This window comes from Gobio gobio (assembly GCF_949357685.1).
Source record: "Gobio gobio genome assembly, chromosome: 14".
NCBI classification, from domain to species: domain Eukaryota; kingdom Metazoa; phylum Chordata; class Actinopteri; order Cypriniformes; family Gobionidae; genus Gobio; species Gobio gobio.
In genome coordinates this window covers 25,793,805-25,818,905 of record NC_137107.1, presented here as the reverse complement: position 1 = coordinate 25,818,905, position 25,101 = coordinate 25,793,805, and the positions used below count along the sequence as shown (strand labels likewise).

General features: G+C 38.4%; 1 protein-coding gene across 1 annotated transcript in view; it reads left to right on the top strand.

The window, feature by feature from the left end:
- pcxa (pyruvate carboxylase a) overlaps positions 1-25,101 on the top strand; it is a 159,528-nt gene that overhangs the window by 34,967 nt on the left and 99,460 nt on the right. The window contains exon 9 of the mRNA XM_079835538.1: positions 16,102-16,264. Within this exon, the coding sequence (XP_079691664.1) occupies positions 16,102-16,264 (163 nt within the window). The remainder of the gene's footprint in view (positions 1-16,101; positions 16,265-25,101) is intronic.

Below are 25,101 nucleotides of genomic sequence, written 5' to 3'. Positions count from 1 at the left end.
TTTATAATCTAAAAAATAAATTAAAAAAAATCAACGTTTGATAATTTGCAATATTTTAGACATCAGAGGGTTCATAAAGATGTATTGAGCTGAATACAGTGCATCCATAAAGTATTCACAGCGCTTCACTTTTTTTCCACATTTTATGTTACAGCCTTATTCTAAAATGGATTCAATACATTATTTTCCTCAAAATTCTACAAACAATACCAAACAAGAAATTTGTTTGAAATCTTAGCAAATTTATATTTAAAAAAATGTAAAAATCACATGTATATAAGTATTCACAGCCTTTGCCATGACACTCAAAATTAAGCTCAGGTGCATCCTGTTTCCACTCATCATCCTTGAGATGTTTCTACAGCTTGACTGGAGTCCACCTGTGGTAAATTCAGTTGATTGGACATGATTTGGAAAGGCACAGACCTGTCTATGTAAGGTCCCACAGTTAACAGTGCATGTCCGAGGACAATCCAAGCCATGAAGTCCAAGGAATTGTCTGTAGACCTCTGAGACAGGATTGTATTGAGGCACTAGGGCTGTCACTTTTTATTCGGTATTCGAATATGCATTCGAACATGACGTGAAATATCTGTAATCGAACTATAAATAAACTATCCGGTTTTTAAAGTACCATGCAGAGTCCTGTGGGGGTCCGGGTACCCGTGAATATTGCTGAAATGGGTGAAAAACATCCTAACTGTGTCGGATATGGGTGCGGGTCGGGTCGGACAAGGGAGAACACGGGTCTAAACACGGGTTTTAAACAGTCACGTGCAAACGAATATATATAAAAAAATATATGCATGTATATTGTAGATGTACAAAATCATCTACAATACATATGCCTTGTCTGTATTTCAAGATGATAAAATCATTTCAAATCGATATTAGTTTATTTGTGTCCGCGCAGCGCGCGCCCTCCCAGGAGAATCACAACCGCGCGCACGATCTGCCTGCACTCGTCGAGATGGATCCTGAGGAGTTGAAGAAAAGATAGCCGCAAATGTGGAATTTTCATCGCTGAGGAAGCACGCAGATAACTGTAACAAACCAAGCACACGCAGTTCTATCGAACAGTATTTGTTTTATGTTTCCTGAGTTTGGTCTCTTAATAGCACTGTCTTAGTACATTAAGCCACGTTAAGCATTTTCTTATAGCCTATTGGTTTTCAATGGGAGAAAAACGGGCGCTCGTAGATATTCGAATATATTCGAATACATTGCTTGATATTTGATATCCATTCGAATTAGATTTTTCTCAAAAATGACAGCCCTATGAGGCACAGATCTGGGGAAGGTTACAGAAACTTTTCTGCAGCATTGAAGGCCCCAATGAGCACAGTGGCCTCCATCATCCGCAAATGGCAGAAGTTTGGAACCACCAGGACTCTTCCTAGAGCTGGCCGCCCAGCCAAACTGAGCAATCGGGGGAAAAGGTCATTAGTCAGGCAGGTGACCAAGAACCCGATGGTCACTCTGACAGAGCTCCAGTGTTTCTCTGTGGAGAAAGGAGAGCCTTCCAGAAGAACAACTATCTCTGTAGCACTCCACCAATCAGGTCTGTATGGTAGAGTGGCCAGACGGAAGCGTCGACTTGAACCCGATTGAACGTCTCTGGAGAGATCTGAAGATGGCTGTGCACTGACGCCTCCCATCCAACCTGATGGAGCTTGAGAGGTCCTGCAAAGAAGAATGGGAGAAACTGCCCAAAAATAGGTGTGCCAAGCTTGTCACATCATACTCAAAAAGACTTGAGGCTGTAATTGGTGCCAAAGGTGCTTCAACAAAGTATTAAGCAATGGCTGTGAATACTTATGTACATGTGATTATTTTTTATTTTTATATATATTTTTTTTATACATTTACAAAGAACTTCTTTCACGTTGTCATTATGGGGTAGTGTTTGTAGAATTTCGAGGAAAATAAGGAATTGGATCCATTTTAGAATAAGGCTGTAACATAACAAAATATTGAAAAAGTAAAGTGCTGTGAATACTTTCCGGATGCACTGTATATACCAGGGGTGTCCAATCCTGATCCTGGAGGGGCACTGTCCTGCAAAGTTTAGCTCCAACCCCGATTAAACACACCTGAACCAGCTAATCAAGGTCTTATTAGGTATACTAGAAACTTCCAGACAGGTGTTGAGGCAAGTAAGAGCTAAACTCTGCAGGAAAGTGGCCCTCCAGGTCCGAGTTTGGACACCCCTGGTATATACCAATGTGACTTAATGTTAAAAGGCAACTGCGAGAAACAAATATTACTACATATAATACAAATAAAATGGTTGCACACAATTTTACAGTATGTGCACTTTTAAAGTACTCGCAGTGTACTTATCCACGAAAGTACTGGGTAATATATGGGTTAAGGCTAGGTTTAGGTGTAGGTTCAGGTTTAGTACCTAGTTATTACAGTTAGTGTCATTACTAGAATAGTACTACATATTATATTTATGCGAAACAGGACTGTAAAATAAAATGCTACCAATAAAATAATCTGTGCGGAAAGAAACGCTGTAAAAAGCAATCAATAAAATTGGTGTGAGCTTATTATACGCTACTGTTCAAGTTTTTTTTGTGTTTTTGAAAAAGTCTCGCTATGGCTGCATTTGATAAAACAATCATGTGAAATATTATTAAAAAAAATTCTTAAACCCTAAACTTTTGAACTTTTTATTTGTTTTATAATATACTATTTTATTACAGCAGCTGTATATATATATATATATATATTTTTCTTTATACACCTCCCTCTGTTGCTATATCCCCCCCTTAAGATGGAAATTGCTTTATCATATGGCTTGTATTTTGCTTTTAAAGCAGTATGTATTGCCAGACAGGCTTATTATAGCATGTGAATGACAAGAGTGCTTTTTCGGTTGGGTTCCTTTGTGTGAGTAGGCCTTTAAAGCAAGGCAAAAGGGCGGGATTTTTTTTTTTCTTCTTCCGACAAGCCATTTTAGACTCCAGTAACAACAGCCTCGTTCCTCCTGACCCTTCCTGCCAATTACTCTTTCTTAATCACTGGTGTGTGTATTGTTGATCCTGAGACAACCATATTCAGCTGTGTATTTGTATTCAGCTGGTCTTTCCTCTGTCCCCCAGTCTCATTCTTTGTGTTGATGATATGACCTTCATTTGGGCACAGTAATTAAGATCAATTACCCTCTGCCACTCTGTCGTTCCATGCCACTGGCAAGGTAATAAAATATGCCAGCTGCCCATAATTACCCATCATGTTTTCATAATTTGATATCTCCTCCATCTTTCTGTCATTCCTTCGGGTCAGAAAGTCTTAGGACAGTAATAAGATGGCTGACCACAGTGAGAGTTGGTGGTAAAATACAGTTTTGTACAGTTTCAGTTCTGGCTTGTTGTTTCCCAGTCATTCTCTTAGACAGTTTACAGGTCTGTATGCATATTGCATACAAAAATGGCTGATTGGCTCCCTTCATTAGCAATTATCCTGTGACATGAAAGGCAGCAGACAGGGAAAAATTAGTCACACCTGAAGAAAATCTGGCACTGGTTCAATATTTACTGTAGTATAATACAATTTGTTATAGTATAATATACATCTGAGGAAAAGACAGGAGGAAGAGCTAGAGGTAGCAGAGCTGAAGATGTTGAGGTTCTCTTTGGGAGTGACGAGGATGGATAGGATCAGGAATGAGTACATCGAAGTGACAGCGCATGTGAGATGTTTTGGAGACAAAGTAAGAGAGGCCAGGTTGAGATGGTTTGGACATGTTCAGAGGAGGGAGAGTGAATATATCGGTTAAAGGATGCTGAGGTTAGAGCTGCCAGGCAGGAGGTCGAGAGGAAGACCAAAGAGGAGGTTTATGGATGTAGTGAAGGAGGACATGAAGGTAGTCGGTCTGAGAGAAGAGGATGCAGGGGATGGGGCTAGACGGAGGCAGATGATTCGCTGTGGCGACCCCTGAAGGTAACAGCCGAAAGGAAAAGAAGATAATATACATCTGAGCTAAAGGAATTGCATTTTGATTGTGTATTAAATGTCTTTTTGAAAAGGTTGTCTTTTATAATGGTGACAGTGGCTCAGTGGTTCATGTAGGTTGTCTACAAACCGGATGGTTGGTGGTTCAATCCCCGGTTCCACCTGACCAAGTGTCGAGGTGTCCATGAGCAAGACACCTAACCCCAGCTGCTCCCAATGAGCTGGATGGTGCCTTGCATGGCTGAAACCGCCGTTGGTCTATGAATGGGTGAATGTGAGGCAATATGTAAAGCGCTTTGAATGGCCAGGGGTCTGTTGAAAGAGCTATATAAATGCAGTCCATTTACCATTTAATATTTGTAATTTTCATTTATTTTCTAAATGTACATTTATATATACAATTATTATATTATATTAATTATATTATTTTATTATAAATTGTATTATTTACAAATTGTGACTCTACATTTTAATCAGCATTATTTTGGTATTATTTATAAGCTATTATAGTATTTATCTTTTTATGTTTTCATTTTAAAGTGCATTTTAGTAATTTATTTACATATGTTGTGCTTTTGTCATTTTTATTCGTTTTTAAATGTCTTTTTAGATTTATTTTTAATTGATATTTTATATAATTTTGTTTCATTTTTCAGCTTTATTTAAATGACCAAAAAACTTTTTAAAATAGTTTTAACAACACTAATGTAAAAATGTTTTAAAATAAGTCTTAATAACTTTATGTCCGTTACACTTAATTGTCCTGGTTAAAGTAGAACTAGGTAACTTTTCAACCTTTTATAATATATTTTCAAGACTCTTGTGATGATACATCGACTTACAATAGGTTGAATGACACGTCTGCCATAGCCTGACGGGGGCTGTATCGTTTTTAATCGTACTTTTAAACTTCGGGTTTCGGGTAGTAACCCGAGAACAAAAAGAACTACAAAATTCGACTGCTTTACGGCATATACGTCACTTCCACCACTTAAATTCGGACGTGCGAGCCCAACTATCATTTGTTTGCCGAATGTTATAGTCATGGCCAAAGCAGCACAGAAGAATAAGAAAGCAAAGGTTTTGTCGGAGGAAAGCAAAAAGAGGAAACGAGGAAAGTGATGGGATTAAAGGCAGGACGAGGATCAACATTGGGCCAGCGTTTGCTCGTTGGCGTGAGCTGAAGGAGGAGGGGCTACATTCTTGCAAGTAAATACATAAGACGTACAAAATCATATTTTAGGATACCTAACATGTCTGTGATATTGGTTTATTTGTCTTGCCTCAAGCTATAATGAAAATTGATTTTTTCAAATTTGCAGATTAATCTATGGTAGCTTGATATTATAATATTGACGATATATGGTTATTACCTACCACTCAAACATTGAATTGAAGTATCATATAGATTCCGTAAAACGGGAACCAATAGACTAGACTATAATGACGCTGGCTTGTAAACGTGAGCATCGCGATCATTTGGCGTTTGAAAAAAAATAAAACCCATGAAATTATATTCATATGACATGCTGAAACATATGCCACTGTACCTGGGATGAAGACATTTCACACGCGACGCAAGCAGAACACCTGCATGTGAACTCCTGCAGTGTTCAGGGCATTCATGCCGCATTCACACGGGCCGAGAAGCATTGACGCCGACACCCCGTGTGAATGCGGCGTCATGGTTGTCATGTCAACAAATGCACGTGCGATGCATCCCCTGATGAAGGATGACAGAGTTTACGACAGTAGTAGAGGACAATACTGTTTCCCAACTGTAGGGGGACCCCGAGAGCAAAACCTACCTAGTGCTGCTTTAAATAAACATTCCATAAAAAAGACAGACCAAACACAATTGTATTTTGTATTTTGTATTTTTTGCACTAACTATGTAATGTTCTATTGCAAGTATACATTTCATCAAGTTAGTGTTTTAAGCATTTTTAAATTTATTCCAAAATACTAACTAAAGGCAGTAACAATTTAAACAATATATATTATTTGTAAACCGATGTTCAGCTTTTCTTTTTAATACTCAATTTATTTTCAGCAGTCATCAAGCTTGTACGCACTGGTCACTGATACAGACATAAAGATGTACCTTTAATTTCACCAAGCTGATTGCTAACTAAAAAAAAACCCACAGTCATCATGTTTTCAGGCCATTTCAAGTTTGATTTTGATGTGACATAAAGCAGTAATCTCTAAATGGCTGAGAGTCGTTTACTTTCTTTTTGAATTAGTCTTCCCATTAATACTATTGTTGTCTTCATTCAGGCTGATGAGAATGCACACAAAATCAAGTAGCAGGATTTATCACATGAACCAATCATAACCGATCATATCGTGATGGAGGCCTTGCCTCCTCTCACATGACTTTCCCCCATTCATTCTCATCCCACTAAACCCACCACACGCTTTAGGGTTAGGGTTAACAATACAATTTTTTTTTTTTTTTCTCATTAATTTTTTTTTTTTTGGAGGAGACACTTCCTCTTCAATTAGATTCCATTCCTGGCATCTAACAGCATAGGCTAACTGGACCATGCTAACCAGCCAAAGCCTGACCTTTTCCAGACTTCCAGACTTTATGCTGATACTCTGGCTACACAAGACTACTTTCCCCATTTCTCCCCAATTATGCTGAAGCCTGCAAGTGCATGGCAAAGAGTTGATTGAGTGCTTCAGTTCTTCACTCACTGCCTCCTTCCACGCCTCACAGCTGTGCAGTTATGCTGTGACTTTTCATGCTCATTCTGCATTCATGTTTGTTTGCTGTGTGTGAGAGAGTGTGTGTCGTTTGTGTTTGTGTGTGTGGGTGGGTGCGCTGTCTCTGGGTGACCCTGGTAATGGGTTTCTAATTACTTTGGGTTGTTGCTAAATTGCAGCTGCTCATTTGTATTGGTCCATTTTTGCCGGAAAGAGATTGGACAAGGGCATTAGGGGGCTTGGAAAGACAGAGTGATGGAGGTGCAGGAGAGAGTGAGAAAAAGACACGGCGAGAGAGAAACAAGATGAATGAGGCGGATGAACCTTTCTCACCTAACAGGGGAACGGGCCGAGACATTAGTGCATTGTTGTAGGGTGTTTTCTGCAAGCTTATTGATTTATTTTTTAATGGACAGGCAACTAATGGTATAGATCATTATGGGACGTACAAGATGCCAAAAGTTTTAAGGGTGAAAGTTAGCTGGAGGGAAGACTTGGTAATTAAAGGTCAAATATGAATTTGAGGTTAATGGCAGGAGGAAGGAAAGAAACTGATTTACGTGAAGTTATTTAAGCTGAATGTGGACTACCCACACCATCTCGTTGCTCTCTCCTGGGGGGAGTTCATTCCTCTGTGGTTTTGGTCTTATGACCTTTTGCTTATAGTGTTGCATCAGATAATGGAGCGTGCGTGTCAACGTGATTTTAGTTGTTTGGATTTGTTGTGGTATTGATGTCTAAAGTATCTGTCCTTTCTGATTTGGCTCTGAATGGACCAGATAAAAAAAACAACTGCTCCTAGGGGTCCCTTGAGAGCTCTCTATGTGATGACAGACTTGATCCGTGCCAGTATCCCTCTCCAGGTGTGTTTGTGTGTGTTTCCTTAGCAGCATGTAACCATAGACTGATTGGCTCAAGCACTGTGTCAACAGCGGTGTGTAATGATGCTGTTTAAACAGGCTGGTTGGACCCGACACCTGCGCACACTTATGACCAGAGATAAGATGGTGAGGGACAATGTTCCTGTGAAGCAGCACATGCACTCATCTAATGTTTTTCCCCTGCAGACAAAAAGAAAATGTCTGTCTAGACTGTAGAGTTCTCTCCAGCGTTCTGTCGGTCTGTCTGGCGGTCTGTCCGCTGTTCTGTCCCCGTCAGTCTGTCTGTCTGTCTAGAGTTCTATCTGTCTAATGTTCTGTTTGTCTGTCTGTCTAATGTTCTGTTTGTCTGTCTGTCTGTCTGTCTTATGTTATGTTTGTTTGTCTGCCTGTCTGTCTAATGTTCTGTTTGTCTGCCTATCTGTCTAATGTTCTGTTTGTCTGTCTGTCTAATGTTCTGTTTGTCTGTCTAATGTTCTGTTTGTTTGTTTGTCTGTCTAATGTTCTGTTTGTCTGCCTGTCTGTCTGTCTAATGTTCTGTTTGTCTGTCTGTCTGCCTACCTGTCTGTTTGTCTGTCTGTCTGTCTGTTTGTCTGTCTGTCTAATGTTCTGTTTGTCTGCCTGTGTGTCTGTCTACAATTCTGTTTGTCTGCCTATCTGTCTAATGTTCTGTTTGTCTGTCTGTCTAATGTTCTGTTTGTCTGCCTGTCTGTCTAATATTCTGATTGTCTGTCTGTCTGTCTAATGTTCTGTTTGTCTGCCTGTCTATTTTTCTAATATTATGTGTGTGTGTCTGTCTGTTTAATGTTCTGCGTGTTTTGTTTGTTTGTTTGTTTGTCTGTCTTATGGTTCTGTTTGTCTGCCTGTCTGTCTGTCTAATATTCTGTGTGTTTGTCTGTCTAATGTTCTGTGTGTTTGTCTGTCTGTCTAATGTTCTGTGTGTTTGTTTGTTTGTCTGTCTGTCTGTCTAATGTTCTGTGTGTTTTTCTCTCTGTCTGTCTGTCTAATGTTCTGTGTGTTTGTTTGTCTGTCTGTTAGGGATGTGACGGTGAGGAAATTTTCCCACCGGTTAATTGATGTGTGACAACACCGGTAATACCGGTATCACCGGCGGAGGCTTTTAAATCACTAATTCTATCTAACCGAAAGTAACATGCACACCACCGCTCTGAACTGAAAACGCGCCAGTGTTGCGTATTCACACACCGTGAATTCATTCATTCATTTTCATTTCTCTTTTATTCCTTTCATGAAAATGGATTATTTGTACAAGGCACATAAAATTCATGCAGCTTGTTGTGTGAATGACAGCTCGTCTGTTAATGCGCGCTCTGTGAGGCCATGGGTGCGTCTCAATCAGTTCCCTAGTTCAGTAGTCAGGGCACTGATCAAGCATTGATCAGTCTATGATTGAGATGCACGCCATGAATGAATAACAGTTCGTCCGTAAAGCCTCGTTTATACTCGACGCGCCCGCACGAGCGCGAGGGTGCGCGCGGCAAAAAGAAATGCGCGCAGTCAGCGTAGCGGAGGCTCGCACTGCGGAGCCAGGCGAAAGTAAACAATGCGCTCTCTGTGCGGCCGTGCACATTTAACTTTCGGTTTTGAATTAGCGCCAATTCGGCTGCGGGTTGCTTGAATTATGGGTTTATTAGTCTATTATTTTTAATGAAAAACACAACAACAAAACAAATGACAAACTCCCTTAAATAGGCGCTTTTACGTTTCGCTTTGAAACCAAATCTTCCGCGATCATCTCAGTCAGCTCCTCACTCTTAAATCTGATGAATGACTCCTGCCGCTGCCGAGACTCACGGTCGGATCCTGCTTTATTAAGCAGATACGTTCAGTTTTTATTTGTATTGTCTGTTCTCTAACTGAACAAAATTATTTTATTACTATAAAAAAATCAAAAAGACGGTGGGCGGTGCCACGGTGGGCAAGTGATGTAACCGGTGTTGAGTCTGGACACCGGTAACACCGGCAACACCGACTATCGTAGCAAGCCTACTGTCTGTCTGTCTGTCTGTCTAATGTTCTGTGTGTTTGTCTGTCTGTCTGTCTAATGTTCTGTTTGTTTGTCTGTCTGTCTGTCTGTCTAATGTTCTGTGTGTTTGTCTCTCTGTCTGTCTGTCTAATGTTCTGTGTGTTTGTTTGTCTGTCTGTCTGTCTGTCTGTCTAATGTTCTGTGTGTTTGTCTGTCTGTCTGTCTGTCTGTCTGTCTGTCTGTCTGTCTAATGTTCTGTGTGTTTGTCTGTCTGTCTGTCTAATGTTCTGTTTGTTTGTCTGTCTGTCTGTCTGTCTGTCTAATGTTCTGTGTGTTTGTCTGTCTGTCTTTCTAATGTTCTGTGTGTTTGTCTGTCTGTCTAATGTTCTGTTCTGTTTGTTTGTCTGTCTGTCTGTCTGTCTGTTTGTCTAATGTTCTGTGTTTGTCTGTCTAATGTTCTGTGTGTTTGTCTGTCTGTCTAATGTTCTGTGTGTTTGTTTGTTTGTCTGTCTGTCTGTCTGTCTAATGTTCTGTGTGTTTGTCTCTCTGTCTGTCTGTCTAATGTTCTGTGTGTTTGTTTGTCTGTCTGTCTGTCTGTCTAATGTTCTGTGTGTTTGTCTGTCTGTCTGTCTAATGTTCTGTTTGTTTGTCTGTCTGTCTGTCTGTCTGTCTAATGTTCTGTGTGTTTGTCTCTCTGTCTGTCTGTCTAATGTTCTGTGTGTTTGTTTGTCTGTCTGTCTGTCTGTCTGTCTGTCTAATGTTCTGTGTGTCTGTCTGTCTGTCTGTCTAATGTTCTGTGTGTTTGTCTGTCTGTCTGTCTAATGTTCTGTGTGTTTGTCTGTCTGTCTGTCTAATGTTCTGTGTGTTTGTCTGTCTGTCTGTCTAATGTTCTGTTTGTTTGTCTGTCTGTCTGTCTGTCTGTCTGTCTGTCTGTCTGTCTAATGTTCTGTGTGTTTGTCTGTCTGTCTGTCTAATGTTCTGTGTGTTTGTCTGTCTGTCTAATGTTCTGTTCTGTTTGTTTGTCTGTCTGTCTGTCTGTTTGTCTAATGTTCTGTGTTTGTCTGTCTAATTTTGTTTGTTTGTTTGTCTGTCTGTCTAATGTTCTGTTTGTTTGTCTGTCTGTCTAATGTTCTGTGTGTTTGTCTGTCTAATGTTCTGTTTGTTTGTCTGTCTGTCTACCTAATGTTCTTTTTGTTTGTCTGTCTGTCTGTCTAGACTGTCTGTCGAGAAGTCGGTTTAATTATTTTAATTGAAACTTTCAATAATGTTCAATCAATGTTATTTTAAAATAAATAAAACATTGTGTATATGTAGACAAACAGACACTTAACAATGGGTCAATAAAAATTAAAAGGAGATATTGATGAGGGTATATTGCCACACCTTTCTGACTCTTTAAAGTTTGGCTTGGCTTTGATGCACAATTGTCATCATATATTGGTTTCTTTAAACTCTGGTATGATCCTATTCAGCAACATTGGCAGATAATAAAAATTGTGGGAGAACACACGCAGTCAATCACACGACAAAAGTGTCACTCAGGGGCTCAGTCTATGTTGTATGACTGACTGGGACTACTCCACTCCCACATCATTTCTGCATATACTGCTGCCTGGCTTTGGCAATTAAAATGGAATGGAGAATCAGACTGAATATATTAACATGGCTCCCCCACCTCATCACTGAGCAGCTCCCATAACCATTCTCTTGCTGTTTGCTGCAGTCGGATCTCTTCCACTGTCCTCCTTTTTTGCTCTGCTCTCTTGTTTCCTCTGTCTACGGCTCCCCGTCTTAATTTTTTGTGTCTCTCTTTGGCACTCGCTCACTCTCTCATCTGTCTGACTGTAGGCTGCTGAAATTCTCTACTGTATGGAGATTTAAAAGGTACACAATGGCAGTTTGGGGGTAGCAATTTTGTGGTGGTGGTGTTTTTTTGCTTGTAAATGTGAGGTTTACCTTTTTAGAAGTTATTGAAAGTGCTGTGATTTATTCACGTGGTACATGTTCTTCTGTCAACATCCTTGATCCTCGACAACTGACCTAACAAACAATCACGGTCCCAACTAGGGCTGGGTGATATAATTAAAGAATAGAAAGAAAACTGACAGGGAAAAAAATTATGTAAATCTCTAGCTGATACTTTTCCAACTTGTGTAAATCAAATTAAAGGGATAGTTCACACAAAAATCTAAATTAATTTACTTAACCAAGCAGTTGACGGTAGCCATTTACTGCCATGGCTACCATCAACTGTTTGGTTACCCACATTCTTCAAAATATCTTCTTCTGTGTTTAGCAGAAGAAAGAAATTCATACGGGTTTGGAACATCTTGAGGGTGAGTAAATGATGATAGAATTTTCATTTTTGGGTGAACTATCCCTTTAAGCTTATTGCGGAATATTGAAGTTGCATACATTGACATTTGTATGAGAGAGACATTCCTCCATTGCCACAACTAGGGGTGGGTGATATGACCAAAATATTGTTTCGCGATATGAGTAATTTTATTTCATGAAAACAATATATATCAAGGAAAAGTTATTCTTGTTGTTAAAAATAAGAAGAATAAAGAAGCAAAGGACAAACTATAGGACAAATACAATATAACAAAATATGAATTCAATTACGTTTTTCAGGTACGATGGGTTCATTTAACATGTAGTTAGAAATAGTATAGATATTGAATATGAATTGAAATAAAATACTTTTTAATTTATTCTTATTAAAGCTATAAAAGTTATTTTTATCAGTCATCTGTTATCAGTCAAGAGCAGTTATTTTCCTTTTTGTTTAAATTAACATTAAATGGTACAGAGAGCACCAGGTTTATTAGGCTACTGTCACTTTAAGAGCAAATGCATGGATCTATTATACTGATAAACATCCTTTTTACGCCTAACTGTTTACTTTCACTTGAGACGATTGTTTATGCATGAATGCTCCACACGTGCGCATTTTGACATAATTGTGTCGACCATTCAAGGCCAATAAGACTTGAAAGAGATCTGAATTTGCAATCTCATGCTGAGAGACGTGGCTTTCTGTGCATGCACTTCAGCTGTGTGTCAGTCAGCATGATCACCATAGTTATGCGCTTAATGACTATTTTTAACATCAAGCACTTCCCAAATTTGCAACCACCTTCTGAGAGACGCAGCTTTCTGTCTAAATCTATGGGAGATGATGAAACCGTTTTCTTAATTAGGATATTGTGTATTTTGGGAAGTTTGGTAGGCGACGTGTGTTTGCTGAATCAAAGCCTGTTCATATAATATTGCAGCAATCCTTTTAAAGGGGCTATATGCAACTTTTTCCCCAAAATAAACGTAACAATAGCCTTTTTATTTTACCATTTATGACTCAAACATCTCCTGATGAGCATACTGACACCTTGTCCGCTCACAGTGGGTGCACCTATAAGCCTGTATCCTATCTTTCCTATTTTCTGGCGGGTCGTCTTTTCCTGCGCTATCTGCGGATGTGACGTCACCACCAGAAAATGAGAGCAGTTCTGTTTTTTGGCCACAGGTGTCAGTCGCGAGTTTAAATTTCAGAAAAACGCATATAGCCCCTTTAAGTTATTGTTACACATTATTATGGAACTCATTGTAGCTTTCCGGACTTGGATTGCTATGGGAGCAGTATAGATGCATATAATCAGGAGAAGCTTGAGTGAGAGAGGTAAGGGAGCGTGGAAGTGAACATTGTGCCCTTGAGACTGGGTCAGCGGCCCCTTATAGCTGTGATTTTATGAGTACATTGAATCCCAGAATCTGTTTTCACTGCTGCAGATTACTCTTCCTGTCCAGCACTGAAAAGCCAAACTGCTAAATAGATTATACCACACTGATCATTCTTTTGAGACAACATTGTAAATAGACAGCTTTTATAAGCTGTTTTTTAATTTAAATGAAGAATCACAAATTCCCTAGTTATCTGCTTAAAGTCCCTGTGACATCAAAATTGACAGTTTTTTTTTTATATTGCAGTTTGATTAATTATATATCTGTACACATTATTTTTAACAGTCATGTGTTCTCATAGTATTTAATAAAAAATGACATCTCTTCGCTAATGACATGCACCGACGATCCCAGCAATTAGCAAAAGACAACAATCCAATCAATTCCCAATGGACAAAATCAAGTCCTGCCCAACATTTTGATTTCACTCGATAGAGAAGAAAAGAAGTTTGCAATTTCGGTTTCATTCCAACTTTAAATCTTTCTGTTTGACTGTTCGATCACTGTTTCTTTCAAATCATCCATTGAATCCACTCGAGTATTACTGTTGATTTCTGGTTTGCTTAAGTGTGTGTGTATGCATGTGTATCTTCAAAAGAAAGATTTCTATTATGTTCTAACAGAACAAAGTAAACTTATTATGAACTTATTTTATTAGGTTTCAAAGCTGTATATTTTAGTCAAAAATGTCAAATAAATCCCATTCTGTATTCTCAATTCATTCTATCTAATTTAAATTCAATGCTAGATTTCTCAGTTTATAATAAATATTTGATATGACAGTTCTATTATTTATGTATCAGATTGTTTTGACACATATTGTGTGACAGCCAAATAAGGGGAAAACACATTTTGCCGGGTTTGTGAGATACAGATTATATCAATACATAAATGAATACTTCTGAATCCTACAATAAATACATTAAAATACATATAAACTTAGATTTTTGCTCTTATAGTTTTCCTCCCAGTACTCAAAAGTCAGTTTTAAATTTATTCGGTGGGTTTTTGAAAGATATTAACTAACATTTAAAAGCTGTTCTTCGTATGATGGCACTAAAACTTTTAATGTTGTAACCATTTTAGCTCATCCACAGTGACCTTCCCTGTCAGTTCAGTAATTGCAGGGACATTTTTTGTGGGTTAAGTGTGTTGATCAGGGTCTATGGATTCAACTTGCAACCTAACAGTTTGCCACTCAGATCCCAAATGTATCATCTGATAAATATAATTTTAACTATTGCACATTGGTCTGCTGGAGTATTTACACAAAGAAAATAATAGGGATAATCCATTAAGCTGATTTTGATGTTTCATTTGGTAATTATTTCAGCTTGCAGTTTTTATGACCAGAGTTCATGTGAGAGATGTTATCATTAGACGCAGTGTCATAAAGACATATGCGTGCAATATTCAGAGCTTGTTTGTACCATTGTTAAAAAATTAATGAGGCCTAGCCAGATAATGTTGAGAGCTGTGCAAACATATTGCCTTTGCCACCACCATGTGTGTACTATGTGCATATAAATATATTGCTGTAGTGTTATCAAAAGCATGCTGTGCGATTTATATATGTTGCCCTTCAAGAAATCCTACATTTTCAAAATGCCTCTGTGCCAGAGATGAAAAAAGCAGACAATTTGTAGCATAAATTATTGATGCACAGCATGAAAGCAAATACTCGCTCTTCTTTTATTGGTTAAAAATATTTTGTGACCCACTGGGTGCTTTCACAGTTGTCTGGCGCGCACACACACACATACACACACACACACACACACACACACACACACACACACACACACACACACACACACACACACACACACACACACACTCTAGCACTTTGTAATTTGATTATTCATTCATCATAAAGAGGATGAATCGTGAAGTTTTAGCCTGGAAGCTGTTTGAATGCCTTTTATTCCTTCTGATATGGTGAAACAAGCATGAGTAATTAGGAATAAATACCTTGTAGCTTTTCCCTTACATGTCAACAGTGATTCCAAACAAAAGGCTGCGGGTTCGTAACGCTGACAAGTTTCTATTCCATACATGCATATTTTCCTCCATTAGTCAACCCTGGTTCACCCCTTCTCTTTGTGCTATAAGAATAAAATGGACCTGATATATGAGGATGAGGAATTGTGGGACTTGAGGAATGAGTTCAGTGAATCTAGGGTGAGTAAATATATCACTGTGATTTATATGGCTCTTAATAAATCCAACTTTACACTGGGGAAAGCACTTATCCAGTAAGATGGCAGATTCAGCCAAATGTAGCCAATCAGCCCTGGAAAAGCCTGGTTCATTCAATTGAGCTGAGGGAGTGATTTAATTGTGAAGCTATTGAGGCCGGAGTGGATCAGGCACTAGCTGTTAGCCCTGAATCTAGCAGGCATTTCCTGTTTGTATGTCGTTGAGTGACTCGCTTGTTTCCTTCTACAATCCACTCATCCCACTCCTTGTCAAGCGAGTGCAGTGTTGTGAAGCGGATTGCTAGTTGTCAAGCCTGTCTAATAGAAGTTATTGGAGCAAGCAGGCATCTTGCATGTTCTCGCCTCACCGGGGTGAATATTGCCTCAGTGTTGCACCTGCTGGAATGTCAAGCAACTGAGAAGAGTTTGTTTGACAGAATCTGTTGTGATTCCAGATCACTGAACGGGTGTGGCCTGATAACATGCACTTTTCTGGAGTGATAAAGTATCAGTGTTGGATGTGATCTTTTGAGGCTTGCGGCCTGTGGCAGGGTGTGTTTTTGTTGTTTAGCAAATGCAATATCACCACTGTCTCTGTTTCTCTCTTCCTCTCTTCCAGTGTGGATCTGGTACACGCTCAGTTGAGAGTGTGTGAAGGTCGCAGTCTGCCCGAGCTGGGCCTGAAACAGGACAAGATACGGATCAATGGCTATGCCATCCAGTGCCGTGTGACCACAGAGGACCCAGCACGTGGCTTCCAGCCTGACACGGGAAGACTGGAGGTAGGTTAACATCCTACATTCAACAGCTGGGCACTCGCACATCTCCCCTCAGAAATGTTTTCAGAAAGAAAAAAATACAGATTTATATTTTTAAGATGTAATAATATAAAGCATGTCTGGCATTGCATATATTAGGGGTGTAACGGTACACTGCGGTTCTGTACTTACCTCAGTTTATGAAGTCACGGTTTGGTGCAGCGGCAGGAGAAAACTAAACATAATTTTTATTTTTTATTACACAGTGGTTTACTGATCAAATTGTGTCTTTAAATGAATTCAATTATGATTAAAATCTTAAGGATAAAACCAAAAAATGACCTCTGCTAATAATGCTGTAAACTATATTGGGAGCCCTTACTTGCACATTATATTAAGTTAGCTACAGAGGCCAAACTATTAGCTTAAATTCAGTTGCTATTTATTTTTAGATATAATAATCAACCCTCAAATAACAAATTCTATGCAAACATGTAAATTAAAGGCAGTTTTTACATTAACTTTAAAATCAAATTATAAAATTATGTTTTTACTCGAATTTGTTGTTGAAATATATTAATTTACACAGTGGCTGTCAATTTCATGACAGAATTATTTAAACGCATAAAATATAAAAGAGGAAGTGATGATCGCGTTCACTCACTCTGTGTTGCCACTTGAACTGAGGCGCCTATACAGTGATCGGTCACGCCACATTAAAACGGCAAAACAGAATTTCTTTTAATTTCGTAATAAAATGGACAGAATTTGAAAGATGACACTTTGTTTCTTATTGAAAGTAACAAAACACAGAGTTTATTGCGATTATTGGTGGTTAATAGTGGTTAGGCTACGATGCTGTATTCATCATGTAGACATACGGGCCTACTGAAAATTTGCGGGACGAATACGGGTACCGTTACACCCCTAATTACAATTTAATCAAATGTCAAGGAAGAAAAATTTGTTTCGTGAGACAAGGTTAAGTGAGGTCATCCTCAACAATGGGCCAGGTCTGGGCTGGGGCAGCAGGGGGCAAGGCGCGTTTGGTATGCCATGAGTATCGTGTTATGTACCGTGGGTACAGTGGTACGTACCGTGGGAGACTGTTCAAGGATCATGAATAACTCTTAATAGTAGTGTCATTGTAGCAGAACACAAATGTTAAAATACGACATATGATGTATTTTGTTTTTGATGTGGGCACATTTTATGATTCAGTAAGGATGCTCACGAGCAGCCAATTTTGGGGTTGCTATGTGCCCTTGGTGAGCACTTTTGCTAGGGTTTCATTTTCAAATATTAGACATTGCTGAAAGCTTTGGTGTAAAACAAACACTGACCACCACAAACACCAATACACACATACATTACCACTGCAGCTGGGTTTTTCTGAAGTGTGTATGTGTGTGGTGATATCAAAGCGATATGAAATTGTCTGAGAGTTTGCCGATGGGAACTTTTACCTTTTGAGGCTTTATGGAAATGGTTTGCTTGTGGATGAATAATTGGACAAATATTGATATCAGCTTTCTGTGCCCAGTCACTGTTGAGCTGCTAGCCTTACATCTGTCCAAACATCTCACAGAAACAACTCGTGCTGTCGATCCGCGCATGCAAGTCTGAGCAGTTATCTGGTTTTGAGCTGCAAGGTTAACTGGGGTCTCTGATCAAGAGATTGCAGGCTAGATGTGTGTGTGTGTGTGTGTGTGTGTGTGTACATGTATATATGTGTATATATATGTGTATATGTATGTATGTATGTATGTATGTATGTATATATGTGTATATGTATGTATGTGTAAATATATATAATATAATATAATATAATATATATAATATAATATAATATAATATAATATAATATAATATAATATAATATAATATAATATAATATAATATAATATAATATTATATATATATATATATATATATATATATATATAATATATATATATATATATATATATATATATATATATAATATATATATATATATATATATATATATATATATATAATATATATATATATATATATATATATATAATATATATATATATATATATATATTATATAATATATAATATAATATATAATATAATATAATATAATATAATATAATATAATATAATATAATATAATATAATATAATATAATATAATATAATATAATATAATATAATATAATATAATATAATATAATATAATATAATATAATATATTTATAATATATATAAATATACTTAGATATACTCCAAGGAAACGACTAGCCCACAAACCATATGCTATAATCATCCAGTTATACCCACTAGCTTATTGGTTAGAGTTAGACAACCTTGTACCTGCATCCTTGGATGTGCCGTGCCTGGGTGAAATCTTTGTTCTTCTATCCAGCCACTGGGTCTTGGCTGTATCAAAAGAGAGCTGGATCACTCTGATAAGCATGTTCTTCCATTACCTTTAGAAAAGTGTTTGGCTCTCAGCTTCAAAGACTGATGTGGACATCCTGTGATGTTGGAAGAATGTTTCCACTCCATGCAGATGGAGAGATGAAGGGAGAGGGGCGGGAGATGCAGAGAACTTGGGCGAAGTTTAAAAGTTATTGTCTATCTATATGCCAGAGCTAAAATAACGGAGAAAGAGAGCGAGAATTCCCTTAACGGAGCGTAAGAGAGAGAATATGAGAGGGAAAAAGAGATGTTGAGAATTTGAGTGAGCTACCCGGATCCAGGAAACAAGAGCTTCAACATCAGCTTGCTGCAGTGGTGCATTAGGGGTATGCATTGACCAATAAATAGGCTGGGAGTCTAGATGGATGGTTGGGAAAGAGGATAAACCAGGGTCCAAAATTAACACTTACCATGCAAGAATAAAAGTGGGCTTAGATTAACCCTTAAATGCATACCTCGGGTCTTTAGCGACCGAGACGTCATTCACTACCCTCCTCCTCATTCATTTTTTTAAGTTAGACATCAACCTTCTTAGTATTCCTTAATCAATCCATTTTAAACAATATAACAAGAAAAAAATTATAATTAAAATTAATATAATTGTTTTTCCACTAGTTTTTTGTCAAAATTGTATAGGGTCACTAACGACCGAGGTGTTTAAGATTGTACTTTTTTTTCTGCACAATAATGAATTAATCTATAATGACGAAATAAGTGCAATTCACCTTTATTCCGCAAGGTGGCAATGTCTGATACACAATGATGAAGTGACGTTTCACTCATAATTACCCTCAGACAGAAAACGAAACAATAATAATTATAATCTGCAAAACTTGAAATTGCTAAGCGATTTACTGCAGAGCAAGTACTGAACACATTCAAATATTAGTGTCACTGTCACTTGATGATGGATCTGGTGAAGGAAGCTGTCAGTGATCAAAATATTTATTTTGAAGACGTTGAAAATGAGTTTTGAGGATCTGCGTGAGATCGCAAATATGAGCCAGATGCTGAATGTACTGGTAAATGAGCTCTAACGAGGACAGTGATGATGGTATAAAACATCTGCTCAAACTGAACCCTTCCAAGCTCCAAAAGGTAACGAAATAGGTTTTATTTTATTCTTCTTTAATTCTTACTCTAATATAAGGACGTTTATATATTATCGCGACAGGTATAGATCTATCCATGTTTGATATAGATCCGGGTCGCTAAAGACCCGAATATGTAAGAATGTTTGGCGAAACAGTCATGCATTTAATGGTTAAATAACCCCAATACAATTGGTTTTGCTAGCATTCTAAAAATACGCAAAACTTTGAGTCCTGACCTCAACCCGATAGAACACCTTTGGGATAAATTAGAGCGGAGACTGTGAGCCAGGCCTTCTCGTCCAACATCAGTGCCTGACCTTACAAATGCGTTTCTAGAAGAATGGTCAAACATTCCCATAAACACATTTCTAAACCTTGTGGAAAGCCTTCCCAGAAGAGTTGAAGCTGTTATACACGCACTATATTGCCAAAAGTTTTTATATATATATATATATAATTTTATTTATTTATTTATTTTTGCTATGCCAGCCAGGGCTAATTGGCACATGCGGTAAAAGTACAAATTGTACTCTAGGGTAAATGTTTCTTTTGGCCTGGGATAGTGAAAAAAGAAGAGAAACAGACCGGGAGAATGGTGCAGCTATGAAGGAATAATCAGCCACACGTTAGATCTTCTCCTATTTCACTATGTCAACACTAGCTCTCCTGTGTTTGTGTGCAGTAGCGACTGATGTGAAAATAAGGCTGCAGGTAAAGAGAAAAGAGTCGCTCTCTCGATTCCTCTGTCTGCTTAGAAGTTTCTCCTCACTTTCTGACATGCCTCATGTCGTGCTTCTGAGGCAGAAGAGGGCGGGCGGTGCACAGGTCGGCCGAGCTCTTGTTTTGTAAGGGAAAATGAGTGCATAATGGGTAAAGTGAAGTGCCAGGATGAGAGCGTGCAGGGAACAGGCACTGAGAGCTCTTCTGCGCTTTTGTTTCTGTGGGATAAAAAAAAAAAATGGCTGTTGTCTGAAGGGTGCTCTCTGTAATCAAATGAGAGCGAAGGAGAGGAGAAGGTAGAAGCATTTAGCATAACATGGTGCACCAGAGGAAATATGTTCTGTATACGGGCAATTAAAATCTCATATTCACTCTAATTCTTCAGATACGAGGCTTGGATGATTTATACGTGTATTTTCAGATGTAAACTGTTATAGGGTCTGGGCTTTGAATGCAGACTTTATTGAAGCATAGCTATGAAAAGATTACAAGCCTTTTTGATGGTTGTGGTACTCGTTCAATCCTCATGTTGCATGTGTTTGAGCAAGTGTTGGTTCATTAACGCTTCGGCTCTTGCTCGTGCGCTGAGAGAACATAATGCTGATGAGGAGAATCGAGTGATTTGCATTATCATCATAATAAACATAATTATGTTGTTGAATGTGCTGATGATGGTAAATACTGCTGTGGTGGAAATTGGAGTCCATAATTCACGAGTCGAAGAACAGCGTCACTCCTTCATTTGATTTCTCGTTTGATAAATGGAATTTCAGTGTGCAGAAGTAAACTGCTCAGAAAAATTAAGGGAACACTTAAATCACACATTGGGATCTCAATGAATGAAATATTCAATTTGAAAATCTTTATTTATATACATTCTATAATTTGTTAAGAACAAAATTGTGACAACAGTCGATAGAAGCCAAAATCATCAAGACACTGAGGGCTGAATTTGTAATCATACCAAAAATCTATGTAAAAAACAGTTACAGGCTGATTCAACTTGCATTAAGTTCATCTCAGCCGCTCATAATGTAAGTCAGTAGTGTGTATGGCCCCCACATGCCTGTATGCACTCACGACAATGTCTGGGCATCTCCCCCCAGACCGGTATCAGGGCATCAGTGAGCTCTTGGACAGTTTGTGGTGCTACTTGGCAGCTTTGGATGCTCCGATACATAATGTCCTAGAGGTTCTCAATTGAATTTAGGTCTGGGGAACATGAGGGCCAGTCAATGGCATCAATGCCTTTTGTCATCTAAAAACTGCCTACAAACTCTAGCCATATGAGTCCGGTCATTATCATGCACCTGGAGGAACCCAGGGCCCACTGCACCAGCATAAGTTCTGACAATGGCTCTGAGGATTTCATCCCAGTAGTAACGGAGGAGTAACGGCTGTTCAGCTCTCCTCGTGTAACAACCTGTCTCATGGTATCTCCTCCATGCTCTTGAAACTGTGCTGGGAGACGCACCAAACCTATTGATATGCCATCCTGGAGGAGCAGGACTGCCTGTGCAACCTAACAAAACACAAAACTAAAGACAGATCAGTCAGGAAGAATAAGGAGAGAACAATTGTCTATGGCCACCATCTGCAAAATCCTTTCCTTTTTGGGGGTTGTCTTGCTGTTGCCTCTCCAGTGTACCTGTTGACACTTTCATTTGCACCAAAGCATTCACAAGTGATTTACAACGTTTGCTTCCTAACAGGACAAATTGATATCCCTTAAGTTTATCTGACTTGGTGTTATACTGTCATGATTAAGTGTTCCCTTAGTTTTGAGCAGTGTAGAGTGATTTGTGTTCCCTTTGGTTTCTGCACCTTTACTTTGAACTTCTTCCCTTTGGCTCCTCACTAGTCATTTATGTGACTGGCACTTTCCAATAATACATTTTGTATTTGTGTGTTTGTGTGTGCGCATATGTTTGTGTATAACATAAATTATTATAATTATAATACTAAATGATATTACTACATTTTATATAAGTGGTTTTCGAGTAAATTTTTTATTTATTTAAAAATATCTCTCAAAATGGGTTGTAGGTAACAACCCATTTTGAGAGATATTTTTAAATAAATAAAAAATTTACTCGAAAACCACTTATATAAAATGTAGTAATATCATTTAGTATTATAATTATAATAATTTATGTTATTACAGATAACAACCAACCTCAGGGTTGCAGATTTAGCCTAAATGAAGCTATCACTATCACCAGTTTTTGATAAGCTTGATTTCTCATAAATTAAAGAAAAATATGATTTGTTTGACCTTACAAACAACACGCGTAACGTTTGAATAGCTTAGTGTAGCAAATGCATTCAGCAGCATGACAGTTTGTGTAAAAAATGTGAAAATACTTTGATAATATACATATTAATCAGTTATGCTGTCAAAAATAGGGTTACAATTATGTTAACTTCTTGGGTTACACAGTTGTAAAGAGTGTTAACTGAGTTTTAGGGTTAATAATCATGTGGCAACAGGGTTGCACACAGCTAAATATTATGTTTTTGGTTGGTATATTATATTATGTTGTGATGTGTATAGTTACATTGTGTACTAAGACAGACGTAAAATTAAAAGTTGCGATTTTCTAGACCGATATGACTAGGAACTATGAGTATACTCTCATTCCTGCGTAGTAATCATGGAACTTTGCTGCCGTACCATGGGTGCAGCAGGCGCAATGATATTAGGCAGTGCCTGAAAATAGTCCCCAGCATGCTCTCTGTGCAAGCAGGTTGTCACGTTGACGGAAGTTAGCCTATTTTCAGGCGCTGCGGCCTGCCCTATGCCAAGAAGTAAAACCGTGGGACATGCCAGAATCTTCAATACAGGGTGTGATGTGAGGAGGATACAGACATGTGATGTTTAAAAGTAGCTACTTTTTTTATATAGGCTATTTTTATGTTAGTTAAGAGTTCATCTTGCATCACTAGTTCTCACAAAAGAAAAAAAAGTGGATTTGTGCATCAAATGCTTTAATACATGTACACTATTCATGTAAACAAATGTTTTGCTTTTTATTTCCTTTCTAAACGGCTTCACATTGACCATAGGTTAATATGATACTGTCTTGCTCGTGTTGAGCGAGCCCTCTTGCCAAGTTAAAATATTACTCGCTTGCAAAAGTCTAAAAGCAGCCCTCTGGCCATTGTTCTCAGAGCTTCCAATTAAAGAAAACAAATGGAGGATGAATAACCATGCTGAAAAATTTCTGGGAAAGATTCATGCCTCCTAGGTAGGTGTAAACCATATGTTGATTTGTGTGACATCGCCTCACTGGCTCCATGGGCATCTCTGGAGCAGATCTCCATGACCACAAGCCTTTCATCTTTCATCCTGCCTGCCAATAATACACACAGAGCTCCCTGAGAAAGAGCCATCTCGCGTCTTCCTTTATTAGAGAGGGAATGAGAAAATATTGTTTTCTACTCCAGATGGCTGGCGCGAGACTTGTCTCCTCTCGTTTACGTGACATGCTCCTCTTTTGTAGATTGTAACTGATGACGGTGCATTTCCTTGCTGCCCTTCTCCCAAGGTATGAATCGGAGACCATACTGACGCTAGCTTTCCCTCGCCACAGCTCTGTAGGAATCTGCTGCTATCTTATTCAGAGATGCAAACTCCCTCCGTCGCCACACAATTTGAAACAATGCTGCTCCGTCAAGAGTCACATTGCCAGGCTGTCATTTCCAGACACGTGAGCATGGAGACGACTGGGGACTGGGTGTTACTGTGGTTGCATTGGTATTCTGGAAACAGCAGCAGCATCGCAGGCCATTTACAAACATTATTGGAGAGTCCCCCAAGAATGACAGCGCATGGAAGTGGAGTGCTTTTTTGTCAGTACGTGATATTCGAGAAATATGCTACACACATTCAATGTGCCAGAGGTTGTTGTTCTTGAAGAAGTCCAATATGGACGACTAGTCAAATTCACCCATTGTTGAACACAGTGTTGATAAACTATTAACAGTTAACTAACCAATGAGATTCTTATCATTTATTCACCCATATGTCATTCCAAACCTGGATGGCTTACTTTCTTCTGTGGAAGACAAAAGAAAATATTTTGAAGGATGTCATTTGACCCCATTGACTTCCATTGTATAAGCAAAAAACTGAGACATTTGTCAAAATATGTACTTTTTATTTTTTTGTTCCACAGAAGAATGAAAATCATACAGGTTTGGGATGATATAAGGGTGAGGAAATGATTGACAGAATTTTCATTTTTAGGTGAACTATCCATTTAAATATCCTCTGGGGCTTAAGGAGGATCATGGAAGTCGGGTGTAACAATCATTTTGGGTATTGGTTCAACCTGCCCTGCAAAATAAATGCTTCATTTTGGCTACAGGCTCTTTGCAATATTATTCAGTTCAGTGCAGTGCTGATGAACAGTGATTTATATAGGACCTTAGAGGAACACTTAAAGCTCAAAAGACTGGAAATGGATCCAACAGGAGTTCTGAAGCCTCAGGCATGCAGCTAAAGACCGGCTGATTGTTCAGCAACACTACTGGCGCAGTGCTCAATGGCCTAAAATGCTCAATACCAACACCCAAATCTCATCCCAACTGAA